The 21955-nt window shown below is 39.4% G+C and overlaps 1 protein-coding gene across 12 annotated transcripts in view; it reads right to left on the reverse strand.

Annotated features, from left to right (window-relative positions):
* Window positions 1-21955, reverse strand: part of LOC127509895 (gastrula zinc finger protein XlCGF57.1-like) — a 258569-nt gene that overhangs the window by 2369 nt on the left and 234245 nt on the right. For 6 of the 12 annotated variants that reach the window (XM_051889187.1, XM_051889184.1, XM_051889186.1 and 3 more), the window contains one exon: window positions 3212-5414. The exons of 2 other annotated variants lie outside the window; for them this stretch is intronic. In XM_051889187.1, coding sequence (XP_051745147.1) covers window positions 3212-5414 — 2203 coding nt within the window. Of the gene's footprint in view, window positions 1-3211; window positions 5415-6645; window positions 6859-11684; window positions 11846-21360; window positions 21442-21955 lie in introns of those variants that run through there. 4 more of the 12 variants (XM_051889175.1, XM_051889177.1, XM_051889170.1 and 1 more) reach the window with 3 other exon arrangements.

The following is a 21955-nucleotide window of genomic DNA, read 5'->3' on the forward strand; positions in this document are numbered from 1 at the left end:
AACTAGATCATCCATTGTGAAGGCCTCATCGACACGATAACCAGTGGCGCAGTTCCTCAACAAACCGTCCATACCGGCGTGATGAATACGATCCTCAAATGGATGGAACTGGAATAAATACTTAATGTTGCGATCCCATCTGACTTATGATAGCTACCTGAATCGTAACAAAGCACTGTTCGCCAGAGGACAACTGGCTCCCCGACTAAGCTTAGTTTCTCGCAAGGTTTTTTCTCCATTTAAACACCTATTTGCCACCTTATGTCACCTGTTGGAGTTTGGGTTCCTTGCCGCTGTCGCCTTTGGCTTGCTTAGTTGGGGACACTTGACATTGGACTTGACATTTGATATTCAACAGTGCTTTGATCTGCCTGCATTGACACCATTTTCTTCAAGAGCTGCTGTGCAGCCAAAATTATATACCAGTTATCACTGTAAAGCTGCTTTGACACAATCTGCATTGTAAAAAGCGCTATATAAATAAAGGTGACTTGACTTGACTGCCGAGCCTCCACTGCCAAGCAAGATCATTTCCCAACAAAATCGAGGAGCTGGAACTTATTACATCCACGCAAAAAAAACCATCCAGGACTGCTGCTGTGTCATGTAATCACAGAGACTTGGCTCAACCCAGTTATCCCAGCAGAGGTTATTTGGCTAGCAAGATGTTATTTTACCAGCATGTCTAGCACCCCACAAGAAGAAAAAACACACTTGACCATGTTTATAGCAACAAGCATGGACATAAGGCCTCGCCTCTCCTCCATCTGGGACTGTCTGACCAAATTTCATTGTTTCTGACTCTGGAATACAGACTACTTATCAACAGGGTCAAACCAACTGCTGGAGCAATACAAATGTGGCCAGAGGGGCGTGTGAGCAGCTGTAGGACTGCTTCAGCTGCCCTGACTGGACTGTATTTGTAAATGACAATATTGGTATCTATACATCTTCTGTGCTATTTTACCTAAAATGCTGCATTGACAATGTCACACCACAAAATGGGTTTGCATGTTTCGTAACAGCAAGCTGTGGATGACCAATAATGTAACATTCCTGCCAATTCTGCTTTCCACTCCGGTGACTTTTAGCAGTATAGTGCAGCCAGGATGATTTAGCCAGGATGCTAAATCAGCCTATAGACCACTTCGGCAACTCAGACCCCAACTGGGTATTAAAAACACCAGCAGCCTGGGGCCGTATTCACAAAACATTTTATCTTACCACTAAGAGTTCTCCTAAATAGCAGTAAAAGTTCTTAGCTAAGAGTTTTCTCTTAAAAACTATTCACAAAGCTGCTGAGACAAACTTTTACTATGGAATAGACTGAAGTCTTAAGCTAAGAGTAAGGGCGGGGTTGACCTTGTTGCCATGGAGTATACACACAGTGATTGGCTGATGGAGGAGTCAGCGATTTAATCATAGAAATATGAGGTGTCATGTTTCCATATTCAAATAAAGGTTTTAAAATGTAGGCTAAGTGTCACTAATTAAACTAGTATATACAGTTAATTGCGGACCGCCTCTTGGATGTCTGCATCTCAAGAGAATGAAGAATTCAAGCGATAAATTATATTTTATAAACCAAGTTTGAGAGAAACACATTCAAATCAGCTCGAGAGGATGAATATATACACAGACAAGAGCCGACTCGCCTATAGTTACTTCGTCAGTTTTCTGCATTTCTCCGCCACCCAGTTCCTCACTCTCGGCTGGGGATATAGGGAGAACTTTTGGGTTTGGGCTGAATTTCAAGCCCGGAGCCCTCGATCCCCTTGGACAGCACACCAAATACGCTTATTCATTTTTTTTTTTTTTTTACTCTATTCAATCATTTGTTAGTGTGAACTCATGAAAACCATTGCCACAGGTAAATCGGACAATATTTATTTATTTGTTAAAGATTTATTTTTGGCGTCTTATCATAGATTCAAATCTATAAATCAAAATATGTATTGCATTTATGAAGAAAAAGTTCGGCACCTAAGGCTCTATTGCTATTGCCTCAATGGTGTACAGTGTCTTTGGGTGGATTAGGACTGTTTGTGATTTGGTCTTAGCGAGTTAGGAGTCCTCTTGACTACTCCTAACGTTTCACAGATTTAGGAGATAGTTTTAGCGCTAAAATGCTTTGAGAAATATTCATAGAGCAAAAATGTAGGATTCCTTAAATTATGACTGACACGCCCATTATTTTTAAGAGTTTCTCCTAAATCGGAAATGTAGGAGCTACTTTTAGCCTTAAGATGTTTTGTGAATACGGCCCCTGACCAACAGCATTGCTTCAGTGGCAGAGCAGCTTAACCAGTTCTCCGGCTGCTTCGAGGTTGAAGGAACTGGGACTACCATCAGTCCAGTTCCCGCCACCGACAGGCAGATACTCGTCATCCAGCCTGCTTGGCACTCTCCATAAAAGCAACATTCGGAAAGCAGCTGGTCCAGAGATCTCTGAGATTTTGCTGCAGAGTTAGGTAAGACATTCACTAATGCCTTTAACCTTTTTCTCTTGGAGTGCACTGTTCCAACCTGCCTGAAGGCAACCACAGTAGTGCCAGTGCCAAAGCAGGCTGTCATAACATTCTTCAATGATTACACGGTCATTGCACTGACACCTGCAATCATGCCTGGAGAAACTGGTTCTGCATCACATCAAGGCTGCTCTGCCACCCAGCCTGGACCCTCACCAGAAGGGGGCCAACAGGTCGACAGATGATGCCATCTCCACTACCCTCCACACAGTATTGTTCCACCTGGAACACCAAGGGACATGGTGCTGTTCATGGACTACAGTTCTGCATTTAATACTATCGTAGCCAGCAGATTGCACTCCTGACCTTGGCATACAGCACAACATCTGTCTGTGTATTAAGGACTTCTTAACAAACGGGCCACAGTTGACACATGCACACTAGAACATTTATCAAAATGTTTTGTGCTCTTTTAAACTTAAGTTGTGGCTCTCTCATAATCCCCTCACAGAAGTGCTGGTTAATGTGGGCATCTGTTGTTGTTGTTCTGTCTCTTTAGTTTTGTTTTCTACTGTGAAACAATGGCCCAGGCCAGTGCTGCCACCTCATGGAACAACTGATTAGAGCAAAACACATTCAATGCGCATGTGCAACCTGTGTGGGAAGGTTAAATCGGATGGTACGGGTACTATTCTAGTGATGAAATTTAGAGCTTATAAAGCACATAAAGATGAACTACTTACTGTGATTTCAGACTGTGGTGATGTGGTTTCTCCACTGCATGGATCTTCATGTGTATCTTCAGGTTACTTTTAATAGTGAAACTCTTTCCACACTGATCACATGTGTGCGGCTTCTCTCCAGTGTGGATCCTCTCATGTGTTTTCAGATTTTCTGACTGATTGAATCTCTTGTCACAGTGTGAACACTTGTAAGGTTTTTCTCCAGTGTGAATAATCTGGTGCCGTTTTAAACAGTTGTACTCTCTGCGCATGTACTCTCTCACACCAGTGTGTAACTTCTCATGTGCTTGTAAATTTTGCAGCCGTGAGAAACTCTTTCCACACACAGAACATGAATGTGGCTTCTCCTTCGTATGAACTGTCAGGTGTATCTTCAGAGATGATGAACAACTGAATCTCTTGTCACAGTGTGAACACTTGTAAGGTTTTTCTCCAGTGTGGATCCTCTCATGTGTTTTCAGAGAAGATGACTGATTGAATCTCTTGTCACAGTATGAACACTTGTAAGGTTTTTCTCCAGTGTGAATCGTCTGGTGCTGTTTTAATTGGTTTGCTGAAATAAAAGTCTTCTCACACTCAAAGCACATGTACTCTCTCACACCAGTATGTATTTTCTGATGTGTATGTAAATTACACGCCTGTGAAAAACTCTTTCCACACACAGAACATAAATGTGGTTTCTCCTTCGTATGAACTGTCAGGTGTCTCTTCAGGTCTGATGACCCAATAAATGTTTTTCCACACTGATCACATGTGAATGGCTTCTCTCCAGTGTGGATCCTCTCATGTGCTTTCAGATTTGCTGAATGATTGAATCTCTTGTCACAGTATGAACACTTGTGAGGTTTTTCTCCAGTGTGGATCCTCATGTGTAGCTTCAGTAAACTTTTAGTAGTAAAACTCTTTCCACACTGATCACACGTGTGCGGCTTCTCTCTGCTGTGGATCCTCTCATGTGTTTTCAAATTTGCTGACCGACTGAATCTCTTGTCACAGTGTGAACACTTGTAAGGTTTTTCTCCAGTGTGAATCATCTGGTGCTGTTTTAAATGTTTCGCTGAAGTAAAAGTCTTCTCACACTCAAAACACACGTACTCTCTCACACCAGTATGTATTTTCTGATGTACATGTAAAGTTTGCAGCTGTGAAAAACACTTTCCACACACAGAACATGAATGTGGCTTCTCCTTCATATGAACTGTCAAGTGTCTCTTCAGATCTGGTGACCTAAGAAATGTTTTTCCACACTGATCACATGTGAACGGCTTCTCTCCAGTATGGATCCTCTCATGTCTTTTCAGACATGCTGACTGACTGAATCTCTTGTCACAGCATAAACACTGGTAAGGTTTTTCGGCAGTGTGGATCCTCATGTGTCGCTCCAGGTGACTTTTAGTAGTGAAACTCTTTCCACACTGATTACAGGTGTGCGGCTTCTCTCTGCGGTGGATTCTCTCATGTGTTTTCAGATTTACTGAATGACTAAATCTCTTGTCACAGCATGAACACTTGTAAGGTTTTTCACCAGTGTGGGTCCTCATGTGTAGATTCAGGTAACTTTTAATAGTGAAACTCTTTCCACACTGATCACACGTGTGCGGCTTCTCTCTGCTGTGGATCATCTCATGTCTTTTCAGATTTGCTGACTGACTGAATCTCCTGTCACAGTGTGAACACTTGTAAGGTTTTTCTCCAGTGTGAATAATCTGGTGCACTTTTAAACATTTTGCTGTAGTAAAAGTCTTCTCACACTCAAAGCACATGTACTCTCTCACACCAGTGTGTATTTTCTGATGTCTCTGTAAATTTCCCAGCAGTGAAAAACTCTTTCCACACACAGAACATGAATGTGGCTTCTCCTTTGTATGAACTTTCAGGTGTGTTTTCAGAGCTGATGACCCAAAAAACATTTTCCCACACTGATCACATGTGAACGGCTTCTCTCCTGTGTGGATTTTCATGTGACTTTTAAGGGTTGCAGATTCCATGAAACTCTTTCCACATTGATCACATGTAAATGGCTTCTCTCCAGTGTGGATTCTCATGTGAATCTCAAGCTTGCATTTGTATGTGAAACTCTTTCCACACTGAGTGCAGATGAAGGATTTATTGGCTCTTTTCTTTATCATATAAGTCTTTTTTGCTTCTTTAGTCTCCTCCACTTCACTCAGTTCTTCACTCTGCTCATTCGCTTCAATCAGGTCTAAAATAAAAAGAAAAAAGTTTAATTTCATGTTTAGCAAATCTTAAAATTATTATATTTAAAATATTATAGGAATAAATCCCATGTTTCTGTAGTGAGAACGTCTCAGGTTACGCATTTAACCATGGTTCCCTGAGAAGGGGAATGAGACTCTGTGTCCTAGGTCACTATGAAGAATGCCTCCAGCGTGACTGCGCAGATCAGCTGAAACTTCACCTGAATCTGCTTTAAGAAAGAAATTATCCACCTGCTACCAACCCACAATGATTTTCTCTGATTTAGATATCTGCCTCCGATCGTCACAATTATTCTAATTCTCAGTGTTAAGCATGATGATATGGTAACTTAACATATTACACTGAACTAGACTGCTTTTAAATTACCATTTGGCTACTTAATGTAAAAGTACTTCTTTGGCAAAATTACATTTTCTTAATGGCATAAACAGATGCTTTAATCCCTTCAAACTTAAATAGGAATGTCATCGTTTCCATTAGGGCTGCACGATTAATCGAAAATTAAACTGATTTGGCTAAGTAGGATAATGCAATCACAAAGGCTACATGGCTCTGTGATAGGTAATGCTTCTCCATCTGAAAGCACTGTGAGTTGAGTGAATTGACTGTTTACTATGCTACCTAACATCCTTGAACTCGGGAAAGGCGCTATATAAATTAAACATTATTATTTTGCAATAATTTGTAATTATAATATTATAATACCTTTACAATAAGATTATTAACAGCCTATCTTGTTCTGTCCTATCTACCTTATCTTGCTGCCTCATTAAAAAGCTGCGCTACGCATTTTAAATAAATGTATTTATTTTATGGTATATGGTTTATAGTATATAAATATAATTACTTGTTTTTCATCAAAGTATTTTATAACAATACAAAGACCAATGTGGAAGATTTACCTTTTATTTATTCCCCACTAAATGTTTTTTTTAAATCAAATTTGATCAAATTATTGATGACTCATGATTTTTCTAGAATAACTTTTCGAGCTATCGAATTATCAACTAACCTTATTTATAATAGTATTTTTGCCATAGATTATAAATATAGCCTTCTCTAACTGTGGCAGTTTAAATCTTAGCATAAAACTTACAAAAAAATAAATATCTGGAGGAAACACTGAACTGTTTATCTAACTGTGATGAAGTGCTTGAATCTTTCTAACATGAATGTTGTTCAGCATCATGAATGAATGAAGAATAAACACCAACCTCTTTGTTCTTCAGTATCTTCAGTGTGTTTCATTCTGCAGGGTTCTGGATCACTCATGTTCTTACTGTCCTCTTTAGTAAACTCAGTCTTTGCAGATTTCAGCTCTTCCTGATGCTTTGATGCTGGTCTAATGGGAATATTCCAGCATTTATTGGTGAATTGTAGTGGGAGGAGCTTCACTTATTATGAATTGCAGTGTGGGAGGGGCTGATCTGCCAAAAACAAAAAATTTGTTTTTATACTAATTGATACTTTTGTGGTCTGTTGCACAAAGCTTGTTTCAGTTGCTACCCAGGCACAGGCGTAATTCGCGGGTGGGATGGGTGGGACATGTCCCCACTACTTTTTGAAAGGGTCGATATTGTCCCCACCACTTTCTGAAACATCTCGCGGCACAGATATGTAATACAAAAGAAACACTTCTAGTTGATTATCAATTTGTGTTAATAATAGGCGATCTGGTGCTGGGATGTGTTGTTTTTGAAATCATGTTTAGTGCTCGTTGTCACTGTTATAAGAGGCGCAACAGTGTTCTCTTGGCGCTTGTGTACACTGCGGATTCACACGGAGGAGCGCTTCAGTCTATCGCTTAACTGTTGCAGATACTCTCTATTCGTTACGTTGAAATCACAAAACAAAATACACATAAACGTGTCCCTGCTCTTGATATACAATCACTGATGAACATCTTTGGTTTTAATGAGGAAAAAAAAAAATCATACATGAATGGATTAGAACCCTGAACCTCTTTCACGCTAAATGAAAATGCTGCCACTAGTCCATCAGGACAATCTATTAACAAAAGCAGATCCACGTATTTATTACCTAATGTACATACACAAACTTTTTAAAACAAAGTTACGCCACGGTACCCAGGTTAATTTGAGCAAACTCTGGTTTTTCGGGCTCAGGGAGGTGGAATGAGTTTTAGCTGTGTGCATTGCCATGGTCCAGAGCAGGTTTTATTCTGGGTTGGAAATCATAAACCCAAACTCGACCATTCAGCTGTGAGCGAAGTAACATGTATCTGATGCAATAAAGCCACTCCCCCTGTATCTCTCGCTCCAAAAGAAAGCATACAGTAAAAAAACTTTGGAGACAAAATTGGTCATGTAAAGGAAATTTCTATTTAATATATGCTATTTATTCATATTTGCTTTATATGTATTTACTCCATATATTTACTGAAATATATTTCCTGTTGAGGCCTGTAAGGCCTACTTCAGCCTGAAAATGAGAAGATTTCACAATGACCTGCTTGATTTTGCTTGCCTCTGCTTGTTTTGGGAACACTAGGTATCATGGGATTCTATTAACACAGTTATTGGGAACAGTAAGCCAAAAAGGTATAAAAACAGAGAAGCAAGTTGCTTATTTTCTGTCACACATGGTGGAGCTAGCTGCTGTCTGACCTTCTTGCAAGAATAAAACATTAAAAGACATCAATAAACAGTCTCCATGTTTTTTATTAGAGAGAAAATTTCAACAACATTCACTGTTTGCTGCTATTACATTTATATTATATGAATTACTTTTAATTCACACAATATATTCAGATAATTATTATATTAATTGACAAGTAATATTAAACTTTGCTTTTAAATGAATATAAATATTACACGTGCATTCATATGTGCTTAGAGGGTTATGATTTCTGCAATGCAGAAAACGCGGATTAGGCATGTGACGGTATAAAATTTTCATGTTGCGATAATTGCTGAGGCTTTTATCATGGTATACGGTATTATCACAGAATTGAAATAAATGTTGTCATAGTATAACAGATTTAAGAACTTTTTCAATCATTATAGGGCATGTTGTAGTCCACATTAAAATATAAAAATGTTTAAGTTGGAAAATAAATAGCCTATTAAGTCTTTAAGTATTAAGTATTTGGTGCTGTGATGAACAACATTGGGAATACAAAATACTGAATGGTTGTTTGAAGCATTTTAAATACTGTTCAGTAGCACAGCTGCTTTGTTAATGTGGTTTCAGGGGTAACCGCTGCATTTCTGCAGTTCCATCATCATCAGAGAGTGAACATACACTTTCATTCAGGGCATCTCTTTCACTCGTTCCACTATGTGCTTCTTAAGCAAGTTGGGCTTGTTTACATCTGAGTGCGTGTTCCTTGACGCAGCATACAGCGGTGTTTTGATGGAGGAATTATTCTTAAAATGTATTATAAAAAACGTAATAATTCATAATAAATAATTATTCAAGTGCTTGCGAAAACAATACCATGCGTATTCATTATTGTGATATATTGTATTACTGAATCTCAGCAGATATCTAATGCGGATGGAAACATTACTGTATAATGCGGAATATCACAGAATTTGTAAAATTTTTGATGAATAAATAAAGAGTAGGTCAGTACAGCTAAATCAAATCGTGATATAGACTAGTGTGTTTGAATATTATACCGCGAAAGTATTTAAACTATTTAAATATGAATAAAAAATATGAAATATGAAAATTATTTAAATATAAATCATGCATGTTCTGCATGTTCATTTGATTAAAAGAAAATACACAACACAGAATTTGTGAAAAATTGTGTTGTGTATTTTCTTATTAAAATGGTTGTTTTTATGAATTAAATTAACAAATTAACATGCTTTTTAATTATTAAAATTTAATAAAACCATTTAATAAAAACATTAAAATGGAATATGTGAGATGAAAGCGCTCAGCACATATTTATACAGTGTTTGTGCGGAGTGTGGAAGTTGTTTCACGACAGAGGATGAAAAATATATCTAGCGTATAGACAGCTTGCAATGTCTACTTTTAAACAAACCAATTCAAAATGAAAAGAAATACTCTCTGCTCATCTGCTCATGTAATCCATATAAAAGTGGCACCATATGTCACTTTTTGGATTACTGAGATAGCTTTACCAACATCAGTGGAGTAATACTTAGTTTATAATCAAAATATAGTCAAATAATCAGGCATAGCATTAATTTAGTAGTTCAAATGTAAAATGACATAAGATGCTAATATGTGCTCCTCTACTGCCATCTACTGCTTATTATGGCAATTAATGTTTTTTTTTTTTACAATGTCTGACCATCTCTAAAGTAGGGGTGTAAGAAAATATCGTTACACGTGAATATTGCGATATTATGTTTGGCGATACTGTATCGATTCTCAAAAACACTGTATCGATATTTATACATTTATTTGTTTGCATCCAAGATTCGTGGCTTTGTGTTCAGTTTAAACCACAGACTGTATAAAACCGAACCGCTAGATGTCAGTGTTATCTGACATAAACTGACGCGGAGCCGGAGAAGCGCAAGGTGAAGGTGTGTGCATCGCTAGTGTTAGCATTAGCAAACCCAGCTCACAAGACGATAGAATGATTCTGCTCCGGCAGTATATAGAGCTGAAGTGTGGACTCATTTTGGCTTCAGCTATAAAGAAGCCACTAAGGAAATCGACAGGAGTCATTTTGTTTGCAAAATAGGCCATGTTAAAATCCAATACTCGGGAAATGCATTGAATCTTAACATCTCGACGCCATCCGCGCTGCTGAGAAGCGTTTTGAAAGAATATGTAGTATTTACTGGATGTTTTCCTCTCAGTAACAAAATAAACACAACAAAATTGACAGCGGTGGCAGCAGAAAGAAAGCATCTGATCATAGCGATGTGGATATGGTTGCACCAGCTCTGCAGTACTTCAAATAGCACTTTATACAATAGACTTTAAAGCAAACAGCTTTACAGTATTAAATATAAAACAAACAGTAATTCAGTCATGGAATGGACTATGCACTTTCTGTTGTTAAATAGTTTAGAAATTAAAAACTGCTATACTGTGAACCTTTAAAACATATACACCTAAAGAATCCTGCAGTCACTAGTGATTAGTGATATAAATGCAAATGATACTGTATTGATTTAATAAAATAAATTTGCTTGTCAGGTTTTATGCATATGGTTGTGTTCTTTTTTATAAAATTAGATACTTCAAAAAAACAAAAAAAAACAAGAAATATCGCAATATATCACCTTTCTTACAATATCGCAATATATCACAATATATCGTATCGTAACCCCTGTATCGTGATACGTATTGTATCGCCAGATTCTTGGCAATACACAGCCCTACTCTAAAGAATGAACAAATGATGTTTTTGGTCATCACATTAAAAACAACATTTAAAGTGCTGGTAAAATGTTGCTTGAGCGTGTCCAATTCACATGTTCCCATTATCATCTAGTCTTTATTGCAAATTAGGTAATTGTGATAACTGCATTGAATTATGACCACAACATTTATTTTTTTGGTTTTGCGGAATGGGTATGGAAGCCTGTTTCTGCCACGAAATGAAAAAAAAAAAAAAAGTAATTGCAACTTTTTTTCTTGCAATTGTGATTTTTTTTTTTTTCAGAATTGTGAGCTGAAATTGTAATTCGTTTATTTTTTTTTTTCTCTCTCTCTTTCTCTCCTTACAATTGCGTTATCTCGCAATTCTGACTTTTCTCCAAATTGTGAGATATAACCTTGCAATTGTGAATTACCAAGTCAACATTTTCTTGCAATTGCGAGTTTGTCACAATTCTGACTTTAGGCTATAACTTGCAACTGTGAGATTATATCTTGCAATTCAACGGGGAAAAGTCAGAATAGTGAGTTAATGCTATATCAGGAAATGGGAGTTCGCTTGTCGAAAACCGGGAAGTAACAGTGCATATGGTCAGTTCTCCTCACACAGATCTTAAACTTTGACTTTTGACTTGACATTCAGTAACAGTTCTAACGCCAAACATCGAAACAATCACGCAAACGAACGTACAAAAGCAGACAAAATCACTCAGATCTGAATGAATTCAAACTATGTTCCTCACGTGCTGCTGCACTAAATGTTCATTTCAGTAGGAAGACACCAGAAAAGACGTACAAATAGTGCTGTGCCCGATAAAAACAATACAGAAATAAGGCTGTAAAATGCCGCTTAATCAAACTGTATAAAGTGTGTTTGATAGCTGTGTAAATATGAGAAATACCGTGAACTGCTCACCTCAGAAGACTCGACGCTGAAACTGAATGAGGGAAGAGAAAGCGCGAGCGGTGATGTCATCACCGCTCACCATCACCAAGATACTGTTAACCTTTATTATTTCATTGTATATAACTTTTACATTTTTGATATGAACTTGTATTTTTGATACCTTGGCGATTTAAAAAAAAAAAAAAAAAAAAAACACGATACTGTTCAATAAGCTCATTGTTTCTCCCTTAAATCAATACATTGTTTAAATTATTACATTATTAGCTAATTGTAATTTAGACACCTCTGAAAACATATATCACTCTAAGTTGTAATGTAGATGCATGCATTTTCTGTGAAGCTGCTTTGAAACGATAATGTATTGTGATAAGAATTGAATTAATGTATGTATATTAATGTATTGAATTAATGTATGTATGAATTAATTAAAGTATACAAAGAAGAATTTAATTTGCATGGAAGAGTAGAAGTGGAAGAGAAACTACATGTTCTAATCAAAAACAATGAAGAACGAGTTAAAAAATAATATCAGACTCATGTCTCTATTAAAAGTATGGCTTCTTCTTCAGCGAGATGGTCCTCACTACAGAACACGAGATCCAGGGGGCGGGCTTGGATCTAGATCCAACTCCTCCCACTTTACATATCCCTAAATCTACCCGTCTCTGCCCCCTGGATCTAAACCTACCCATCTCCACCCCCTGGATCTAGATCCAACTCCTTACATATCCCTTAACCTACCCATCTCTGCCGCCTGGATATTGTGTGTTCTGCAGCTTTGCCTTAAAGGTTTTTTTTTTCCAGTGTGAGTTTTCTGGTGCTCTTTCAATTTCATCATCTGTAGTAAAGGACTTCCTGCACTGAAACACACACCGCCGTGTCTTTTTTACTGTAATATTACGAATGAATCTTCTCCTTTCAGAACTGATGCTCAGTGAAACTGTTCACCGCACTGATCACAGTTAAATGGTGTTTCTTCAGAACGAGAAGGCAGATGTGAATTCAAAGCAAAAGCCTGATCCGCTTCTTCCCAGTGTGAATCTCATGTGAATCTTCAGTCTTGATTTACATGTGAAGCTTTTTTACACTGAGGGCAGGTGACAGATGTTTTGGCTTCTGTTTTTCCTTTCTTGTTCACATCCATCAGGTCTAAAAGAAACAATAAATCATGTGAGATTTCAAATGAGAGACAAATGTGAAAAAAGTGAAAAGTGAAGCTCAAAGTCAAGATCACTGATGAGTTCAATAGTCATTTTAATACCATCAAATCTGGTCGACAACTGCTGTGTCATGATTATGATCTATTTAGGCTTTTCACACTTGAAATAGTTAACCCTGGGTCAATCAAAACCCCTGGTAAACGGAATCCTGGGTTATCTTTATTCACGTTTCACACTGCTCATACTATACCCAGGGTTGACAGTTAATCTGGGGTATTCAACGCACATTCCTAACCCCTGGGTTAAAGTCCTTATATGCATATTTGCGGTATCGAGCGACGGTACTTATTACACTATGCTGGGGTGTTAGGTCCTACACAGAGCACAGAGTGAGCAGCGCCCCCTGCTGTCCTCACTAACACCTCTTCCAGCAGCACTGAGGGTGTACTCACACTAGGCACGGTTGCCTTGAACCGAGCCCGAGCGTGATTGTCTCCCCCTCCCCACTTCCCCGGTGGCCTGCACTCACATTGCACTGAACGTTCCAGGCCGGAGCACGCTTACGTCATATACGATGCAACTTTTTGAATGGAAGAAAACAGGAAGAAATGCACAGATACATTTATGCCGCGTATCGGTTTTCACTTGCACTTATCAGAGGATTATTACAGCAGCTGATGTTAATGGTGGAATTTGCAGCTTTACTCGCAAACTACAATTTCTGATCATTAATAAGGTGAGAATCAGACCCGTTATAAACTCAAATACACTCTGATTAATTACATGAATTGATAAGTGTACTATCAGAGTAGTAATAAAGATGTTTGCCGTCGTAATGATGACAGTTGCGCACACAAAAGTAGTAGCCGTTCCGGGCCAGGGCCGGCTAAACGAACCGCGCCAGGGCACGGAACGGAGCACTCACACTTGTCAAACAAACCGGGCTTTGAGGGTCAAACGTGCTCGGGCACAGTTCAGAGCGCCTAGTGTGAGTACACCCTAATGCCTCTTCCCACTTTTTTTCAGGAGTCTCCCATCCAGTCCTGACCAGACCCAACCCTGCTTATCTTCAGTGGGTGATCAGTGTTGGGCTACAGAGTGCTTTGGCTATGGCTAAATTAACAGGGTTCATACGGTCATGAAAAACCTGGAAAAGTCATGGAAAAATAAATAAACCAGAAAGTTTTGGAAAAATAAATAAACCAGAAAGTTTTGGAAAAGTCATGGAAATTTGATTCAAATTATGTAATAGAATGTTTAAAGCTGCAATATGTAATATTTCTGCAGTAAAACACTAGGCCAGTGTTATATATTTTGTTCACTTAAGTACTTACAATATCCCAAATGTTTCCAACTTTTTGTAAATCGTGAGAAAATTCCGGTTTTAACCATGGCTCCGGGACGTGTGAGGAGTAGCCTGTCAATTGCGTCATACCCGCGTTACCCTCGGTTTTCGGTTTTATTTTGTAGAAACCATGGAAACACCAAAGACGCTTTAACATATAACATGTTTTAATAGACAAGGGAACAACTGTTTTGATATATTTATAGACCGAAAACGATTTGTTTTTATATAGCTCAACACATTTAGTCTTATTGTTTAAATCTAATTTTCTTGATTTTTTGTGAGTACCATGCTTTACCACTGCCTCAGAGAAAAACACTATTTTGTCAAGTAGCTAACATAGTATAATCAGATGCAGCTTTATTTTTAGTAACAGTAATACAGAACTTCCTCCATCATACAATATGTTTTAAAATGAATTGTCGATTCTGGCTCAATCAGAGCAGATGGCGGTTCAACATCGAGATGTTGTTCTCGCCCACATGAAAAGGTTGGGGTTGAGACAGAACGCAAAGAAAATGGTGCTTTCTCCAGCTCAGAGAACCACTTATCTAGGCGTGGTGTGGGATTCGAATGTAATGCGTGCTCGTCTATCGCCTGCTCACATAGCATTGATTCTCTCAACCGTCTCAGACATAAAGCTAGGCCAGTCACTCACTGTAAAACAGTTTCAGAGACTGTTGGGTCTTATGGCAGCAGCGTCCAACGTAATACCTTTTGGCCTGCTGAACATGAGACCACTGCAGTGGTGGCTCAAAACCAAGTGGTTCTCACCGAGGTGGAATCTTTTTTGTATGATCATGGTCACGCGGCGATGCCTTCGTGCCCTAGTTATATGGAAGCACCCTTGGTTTCTGTCCCAGGGACCTGTGTTGGGAGCTCACGGTCGTTGCGTTACACTAACTACAGATGCATCCCTCACGGGCTGGGGGGTGAATGTCAGCTGTAAGATCCATAATCTTCTTTTGTGATGTTTGTGATGTTCAGAGAGCAGTCAGACTCCAGACTCAGTCTCTCATGTCTCTCTGTGACTTTATTCTTTACCCCTGAAAAAATAAGTTCAGCTGCTGCTGAATGTCTGAATCTGCTATGGATCCATGTAGTTGAGTTGCAGTCGGAAAGAGCATTATTACAGGGCAGACGGACATTTTCACCAGAACTGATGAAGACATGAGTCTCATTCACTCCACTGGTACCTGAGACACAGTATATTTGAGTGATAGTTATGCTAAATATTAATAAATTAAAGTATATAAACCCCTGTGACAGCAGGTCATTCTCAGTGTCAGTCATTGCAAAACAGTATTTTCAAATGTGACAGTGACTCTGAGATCAGAAAATGAATGTCAGGAAGAATAAAGCATGTTCAAACTAACTCATTCACAGACTCCATGACATACCAGCTCTATTAAACATTTTATGCTCGTATATTTATATTTAACTCTATCACAGGAGTTTAAAGAGCATGCACAAATGTGTTCACCTGTGAGAAGTGAGCAGAGAATGATCAGTCCCAGCAGACACAAATCACACTTACCAGACATTTTTTGTTTCTGTTAATCTTTCCTTGTTTAATATTATCAGCCCCTCAGGAAAAAAAAATGTTTCAGCAACACCTTGACTTCATGTGTAGAGAATCATAAAGTCTGGCGTCTCGAGAGAAGTGTTCAGATCCTCAACTGCTTCTGCATTTTGCTGAGACCAACATAGAATTCAATAATGAAGCAGTCCGCTAAAAGAGAGAAGAGGAACTACCATCATCAGTCTAAACTGGGTTCAGAGATTATCACTGATCAATGTGGTTAAACTGAGTTCTGAGTAACAACGTTTCCAAAACTCAACTGTGAGATCACAGCTCTGAAAACACTATGTAAAACATGTAATGTCACAATAAAAGCACAGTCCACACACCCTGCTTACTGAGCACGAGCTAAGGCAAATGCTGGGAAAGATCGGTTTTCAGACACAATTGTTCATTGGTGGGGGAAAAATGCAAGAAACTGACTGAGAAAATGCAGGAAAAAGTGGCTTGTCATCCTGAGTCTTAAGATGGGAGGAGCCGAGTCGGATAATGCTTGTGTGTGCAGTGACCACTTTGTCAAAAGTTAATACAACTTCCATATGCAACCACTAACAAAAAAGTAGTATGCCTCCATAGTTTTGTATGCTTTCTTTTGTTTTCTGTAGAAGAAGGATGTCAGTGTTTAATATGTGGTAATATGTGGCAGTATCGCTAGCAAAACATCAAACTAAGCCACTGGCATCCTGAAGTAAACTTTGAATTGTTCTGGATAATCCCGCAGCTCCTTGATAAGGAGGTCGAACTTCTTTTCTCTTTTTTAAGAAGAGAGGACAACAAAATCATCCTCACTGCTTCAAGACTCCATTTTGTATTGTTTGGCGAAGACATTGGCAACTTTTACTCTATACTTGACAACATTTTGGAGCAATTAAATGTACTTTTTACTCGACTACAATTCACGAGTTCACATATCCATATAATTAAATAGAGTAAAGTTAAGCGTATTTGGCGTGCTGTCCGGGGAAAGGGCTGCGAGCTCTGAATTTTGGCCCGAACCCAAAGTACTCCCCCTGGTGTGGTAAAAGTAGATAGAACTAGAAGTGAGGAGATGGGGTGGAGGAGGGATGCTGGTAAACTCTCAGATGAACAGAGGTAAGTCTGCTGAATTTATACCTCTTGACATTGGTTTAGTTGATTAACTGAATGCTCTCCACCTGTGCTAATTAGGTTAATTATCTGAACTTGCTCCTCCCGAACTTTGTTAATAAAACATCAATTGTGATGAGTAATGCAATTACAAATTACATTTTTCATGGCAGCTAACTTTTTCTGCAGCAGTTTATTTTTGCTATAAAGAAGCGATATCGCCATCTAAGGGAAGTGAAGGTACTATATCTTGTGCATTTTGCCTTTACTCACCCAAAACTTGTCAACAAGGATACTTTACGTGAATATGAGTGCATTAGCAGGTAGCTGCTAATCGCAGATGTTTGATTTATTAGATGAGGAAATGACTGCAGATGGTGATGAGACTCAAATCAGCACATGCAGTAGACTTTGACTATTTAATTTTACTTAACATTATTTTATTTATCTGCTATATTGACAAGACATTTTTTAAGGATATTGGTTTACTTGTGGCCTTTCTGTGCACTTGAGCTCAACTGAGACTTGAGAGTTTGTAGACATTTAAAAGGTTGTTGTGTCGACTTTGATTTATTGCAATATTGAGGTGTTCAGTTTTATTTTGATTTTAGAAAATAAACTTGATTTCTCATCTTACAAATCTATTGTTTCTTATTTTCACTGGCAGTCTCTCAGGACTAGTGCATCTCTGAGCCTACATTCAGCATGAGTAAAATACTTAAGTACTGTTAAAATCAGATACTTTAAGACTTTTACTCAAGTCATATTGGAATTGGTTACTTGCAACTTGTAGTGGACTCATTTTCGTTTCTTTACTCTTTATATACCATCTTATAACATTAACACCATTATCAAATTCGCAGATGACACAATGACACGACTGTGCCAGAGGCAATGAGTCTGCCTACAGAGAGGTGGAACAGAGGCTGACGGTGTGGTGCAACGAGAATAATCTGACTCTAAACATCAAGTAAACAAAAGAACCCATTGATTTCAGAAAGAAACAAGATGTTTACACACCACTGCACATCAACAATGAGATGGTGGAGAGAGTGTCCAGCTATAAATTTCTGGGCACACACATCTCAGAGGACCTCTCATGGACGATAAACATCATGGCGCTAGTCAAGACGGCAAAAAATTGTCCGTACTTCTTGAATGGCTCTTGGTGTCATTCTACTGCTGCTCCATTGAGGCATGCTGGTGTGGTTTGGAGGCATCTCTGCAGCTGATAAAAAGGTGCTGCAGAGAGTAATAACACTGCACAGAACATCACAAACCAAAAGCTACCTGCCCTGGATGACATATTTACATCCCGTTGCCTGTAGAATACAAAACATTTTGAAGGACTCATATCACCCTGCCCATCACTTCTTTGAACTTTTGCCATTTGGAAACGCTACAGGTCTATCAAAACACATAACACAATTCTCATGAATAGTTCTATTCTAAAGCTATCACCATACTGAACCCTGAACTGAAAACACACCCTCCAATTACAATACATCTTTGACATGCAAGAACCTTTTATGTGAAATAACATTTTGAGTACTTTATTTAATTTACATGCATTATTGCACGTAATGTGATTAATATTCTGTATCTGTTATGTTGGCAAGTCCTTATTATGTTGTAAGTTATGACAGTAAAGAAACTAATCTAGAATCTTGTTCATTGCATTGTGAAAAAAGCTGACCAACCAGATGCGTGGCTTGTTGGTCACTTGTCCAGTGCTGCTGCTGTAACATAAAACTACCACTTGGTGGCTCATGAACAGACTGTTACTAACCAACAGCGAATAAAGTCCAAAGTATACCTACGCTAGCACATGTGTGCAGTGGAACGTGTAGCCTTTCAAATTAAAGTCCATTTGATATCATGCATTGTGGCTTCTGTCACCTCTGTGAAAAATCACTCTCAAAGTCTTGAGGTTTTGATGCCAGAAGATAGACTTTATTACAAAGATATAAAGCCGAGTTGGTCTGCAGTTCTGTCTCTTTAGTTTAGATTTCTACTGTGAAACAATGGCCCAGGCCAGTGCTGCCACCTCGTGGAACAACTGATTAGTGCAAAACACAATCAGTGCACACATGCAACCTGCACGGCAAAGGTTAAATCAGATGACACAGGTACTATTCTGGTGATGAAATTTAGAGCTTGAGAACCATGGGGATTATTAGAAGGCCATGATTGATAAGGGCCAATGGAGGGAATTCGACCAGGACACCGGGTTACACCCCTACTCTTTATAAGAAATGCCATGGGATTTTTAATGACCACAGAGAGTCAGGATCTCAGTTTAACATCCACTCAAAGGATGGAGCTTGTTACACTATATTGGGGTGTCAGGAGCAGCCCCCTGCTGTCCTCACTAACACCTCTTCCAACAACAGCCCAGTTTTCCCAGGAGTCTCCCATTCAGTCCTAACCAGACTAAACCCTGCTTAGCTTCAGTGGGCGACCAGTGTTGGACTACAGCATGATTTGACTGTGTTTAACTCACACAGAAGAGACCTGTGAGCATTCTGCCATAGGAAATTAGGTCAATCGACTGAAGCGACGACACTGAGAAAGCATAGAGGAGGAGGCTGGGCCAGTCGTGGGCCAGTGCATCCTTGTAGAGCCGAAGGCTGGTCTGCCCCCGCACAGAGCGCCCCCAGCCCATGTTGGACGTGTCCGTTGAGACCACCATCCTTCTGGATACCGCCCCTAGGGGAACCCACAGTTGAACCACTGAGGGTCTCTTCAGGGGTTCAGGACTGTTAAACAGGCCTGATTCACCCTGACATGGAAGCGGCAGTGCCGCCAAGCATGAGGTGGGACCCAAAGTTTCAGCCAGTGCTGCAGAGGCTGCATTCGTAGGGGGCCAAGCTGTAGAACTGGGGGGCGAAAGCCATCAAAACACTTCAGAGGAAATGGGCTCTGGTCCTGATAGAAGCCATGAGCTGCTGAATGCAAGACTGTCGAAAACAGCTCCCAGGAACAATATATGTTGGCTGGGGAGCAGTGAACGCTTGGTGAAATTGACCCTAATATGAGCCAGTAGTCGAGGTAATTCAAAACGCGGATTCCCATCTGCCTCAGAGGGGAAAGAGTCCATACAAACGTCCATACACTTTGTAAAAGTGCGCGGAGCTAGGGACAGCCCAAGGAGAAGGACTGTATATTGGTAAGCCACTCATGTGAGAGCTTCCATCTTCCATGGAGGCGGCTTGCGGGGCAGTGCCAGCAAGCAACGCCATTGGAATTCAGCATTTACCACAAACATCAGTGAAACAATGTTATTAGAAGAAAAATATTCCATGAGTCTCACCTGATAGCTATAGGGGAGCTAGTCATGGCCAGCAAGCGACACGCTGAGAGGCTCGGCATTTTAAAACAAACGCCGGAAAAACATCCTCTCACACCCTCTCAATGACCGTGGCTCATGAAATATATATATCATGAGTCTCACCTGAGTCTGGGGAGAGCGTCATGTCATATTCAGCTGAGCGGTGTCAGAAGTGAGACTGCTCTTCCTCAATGAACACGGCTTGCGGGAGCAGAGCCAGCAAGTGACACGCACAAAGGTCCAGCATAATCACAAATATTAGAGAGCATATGTCATGTTCAGCTGAGCATAAATGAGCATTTAGCTCGCTCTTTCAGTGAGCTCGCTCTATCATTGGTTCAAAAAAGTTTCACTGCTCGAACCAATGGCCGTGCAGTTACACTGTATTATTGAAAAGGGCTTCAGTAATTGGAGAAAAATGAGTTTTTCCCCATATGCAGTATGAGTGAAGTATCAAAAGGGAACAGGATATTCAGTAATCTTTCAGAAGATGCGTAATAGCACCCCCTACCGTATAACAGGGCAAATATGGAAAGCCACTCTTAGAGAGGTATTGGTCTACATGCAAAACACCCAGATGTACACCGAAAAATCTCATCAAAATGAATAAAACTATCTGGACACTATCTGAAAACAAAAGATCTTGACTACTGAGTTTTAAAGCCTGACATGCACTTCTGAAAGGTAAGCTAATGTATGTGTGTGAGAGAGAGAGAGAAGGGAGGGGAGAAGCCTGACCATACTGTGCATAATATTTATATATGCCATATATTAATACGTATAATCACTATGAAGAGCTGTGCAAGTGATGGATTTGGGTGTACGAGCACCTCTGGCACACTGTTGTTTCACCACTACTAGAACTACAAATGACTTCATTAAAAATGAACTAGAGACTTGTGCTTTCCACGTCCCGTGTGAAACTTTTTATGTTGTAGTGGTACTGCTACCAGCCAAATTTATGAGAGGCCCACCGGGAATTCTCCTGAATCTTCCAATGACCACTCCGGACCTGTACATTATTTTATACTATAATACAGAATTTGCATTTGCAGTTGTACTAGTGGTTGCATGATATTTTTAATGTTGCAGAATGAAAAAAAAAAAAAAAAAATCAGAAATCATGATTGTGTATGCTTTCATTTTAGTGACTGAATGAAGAATGAAGAATAAACACCAACCTCTTTGTTCTTCAGTATCTTCAGTGTGTTTCATTCTGCAGGGTTCTGGATCACTCATGTTCTCACTGGTGGTTTGGAAAGTGAGAAATGCATTTGTAAAGGATAAAGACACTTAGACATCTAACTGTGTGCAATATGCAAATGAGTTCCACAGGGGAAAGAAGGGTGGGCCACACTGTGTTTGCCCCTCTGATGCCTGCAGCCAGTCTCAGCATTGGAATGGAGAAGTGCCAAATTGCAATCTCTTCTCATCGAAAAGGGACAAAGGCACCCTTTCAACAGACACTCCTTGTTCTGAGTCTGTCCTGTAAGGGAATAGACAGAAATGGATCAACAAAGTTTTGAGCCTCTGGTTCGTTCTGAGGTAAATAAACATAAGTTACCTCAGTTCTCTTTGGAGAAAATCCAAATATCCATGCAATCCAGATATGTGTCCACTTTTGGGCTTTTCTGATGATGACAGAGCAAAACATGCTAGCATTGTTTGATTGCGCTCATGGCACCTTCTGTCAGGCACCTTCTCCATCCCAGCACGCACGTGGTTAAAGATGGCAACGATGAATGGTCGGGTAGCAACGTGTAGTCTGAATGTTTC

The sequence above is a fragment of the Ctenopharyngodon idella genome, chromosome 3 (assembly GCF_019924925.1).
Source record: "Ctenopharyngodon idella isolate HZGC_01 chromosome 3, HZGC01, whole genome shotgun sequence".
Lineage (NCBI taxonomy): Eukaryota > Metazoa > Chordata > Actinopteri > Cypriniformes > Xenocyprididae > Ctenopharyngodon > Ctenopharyngodon idella.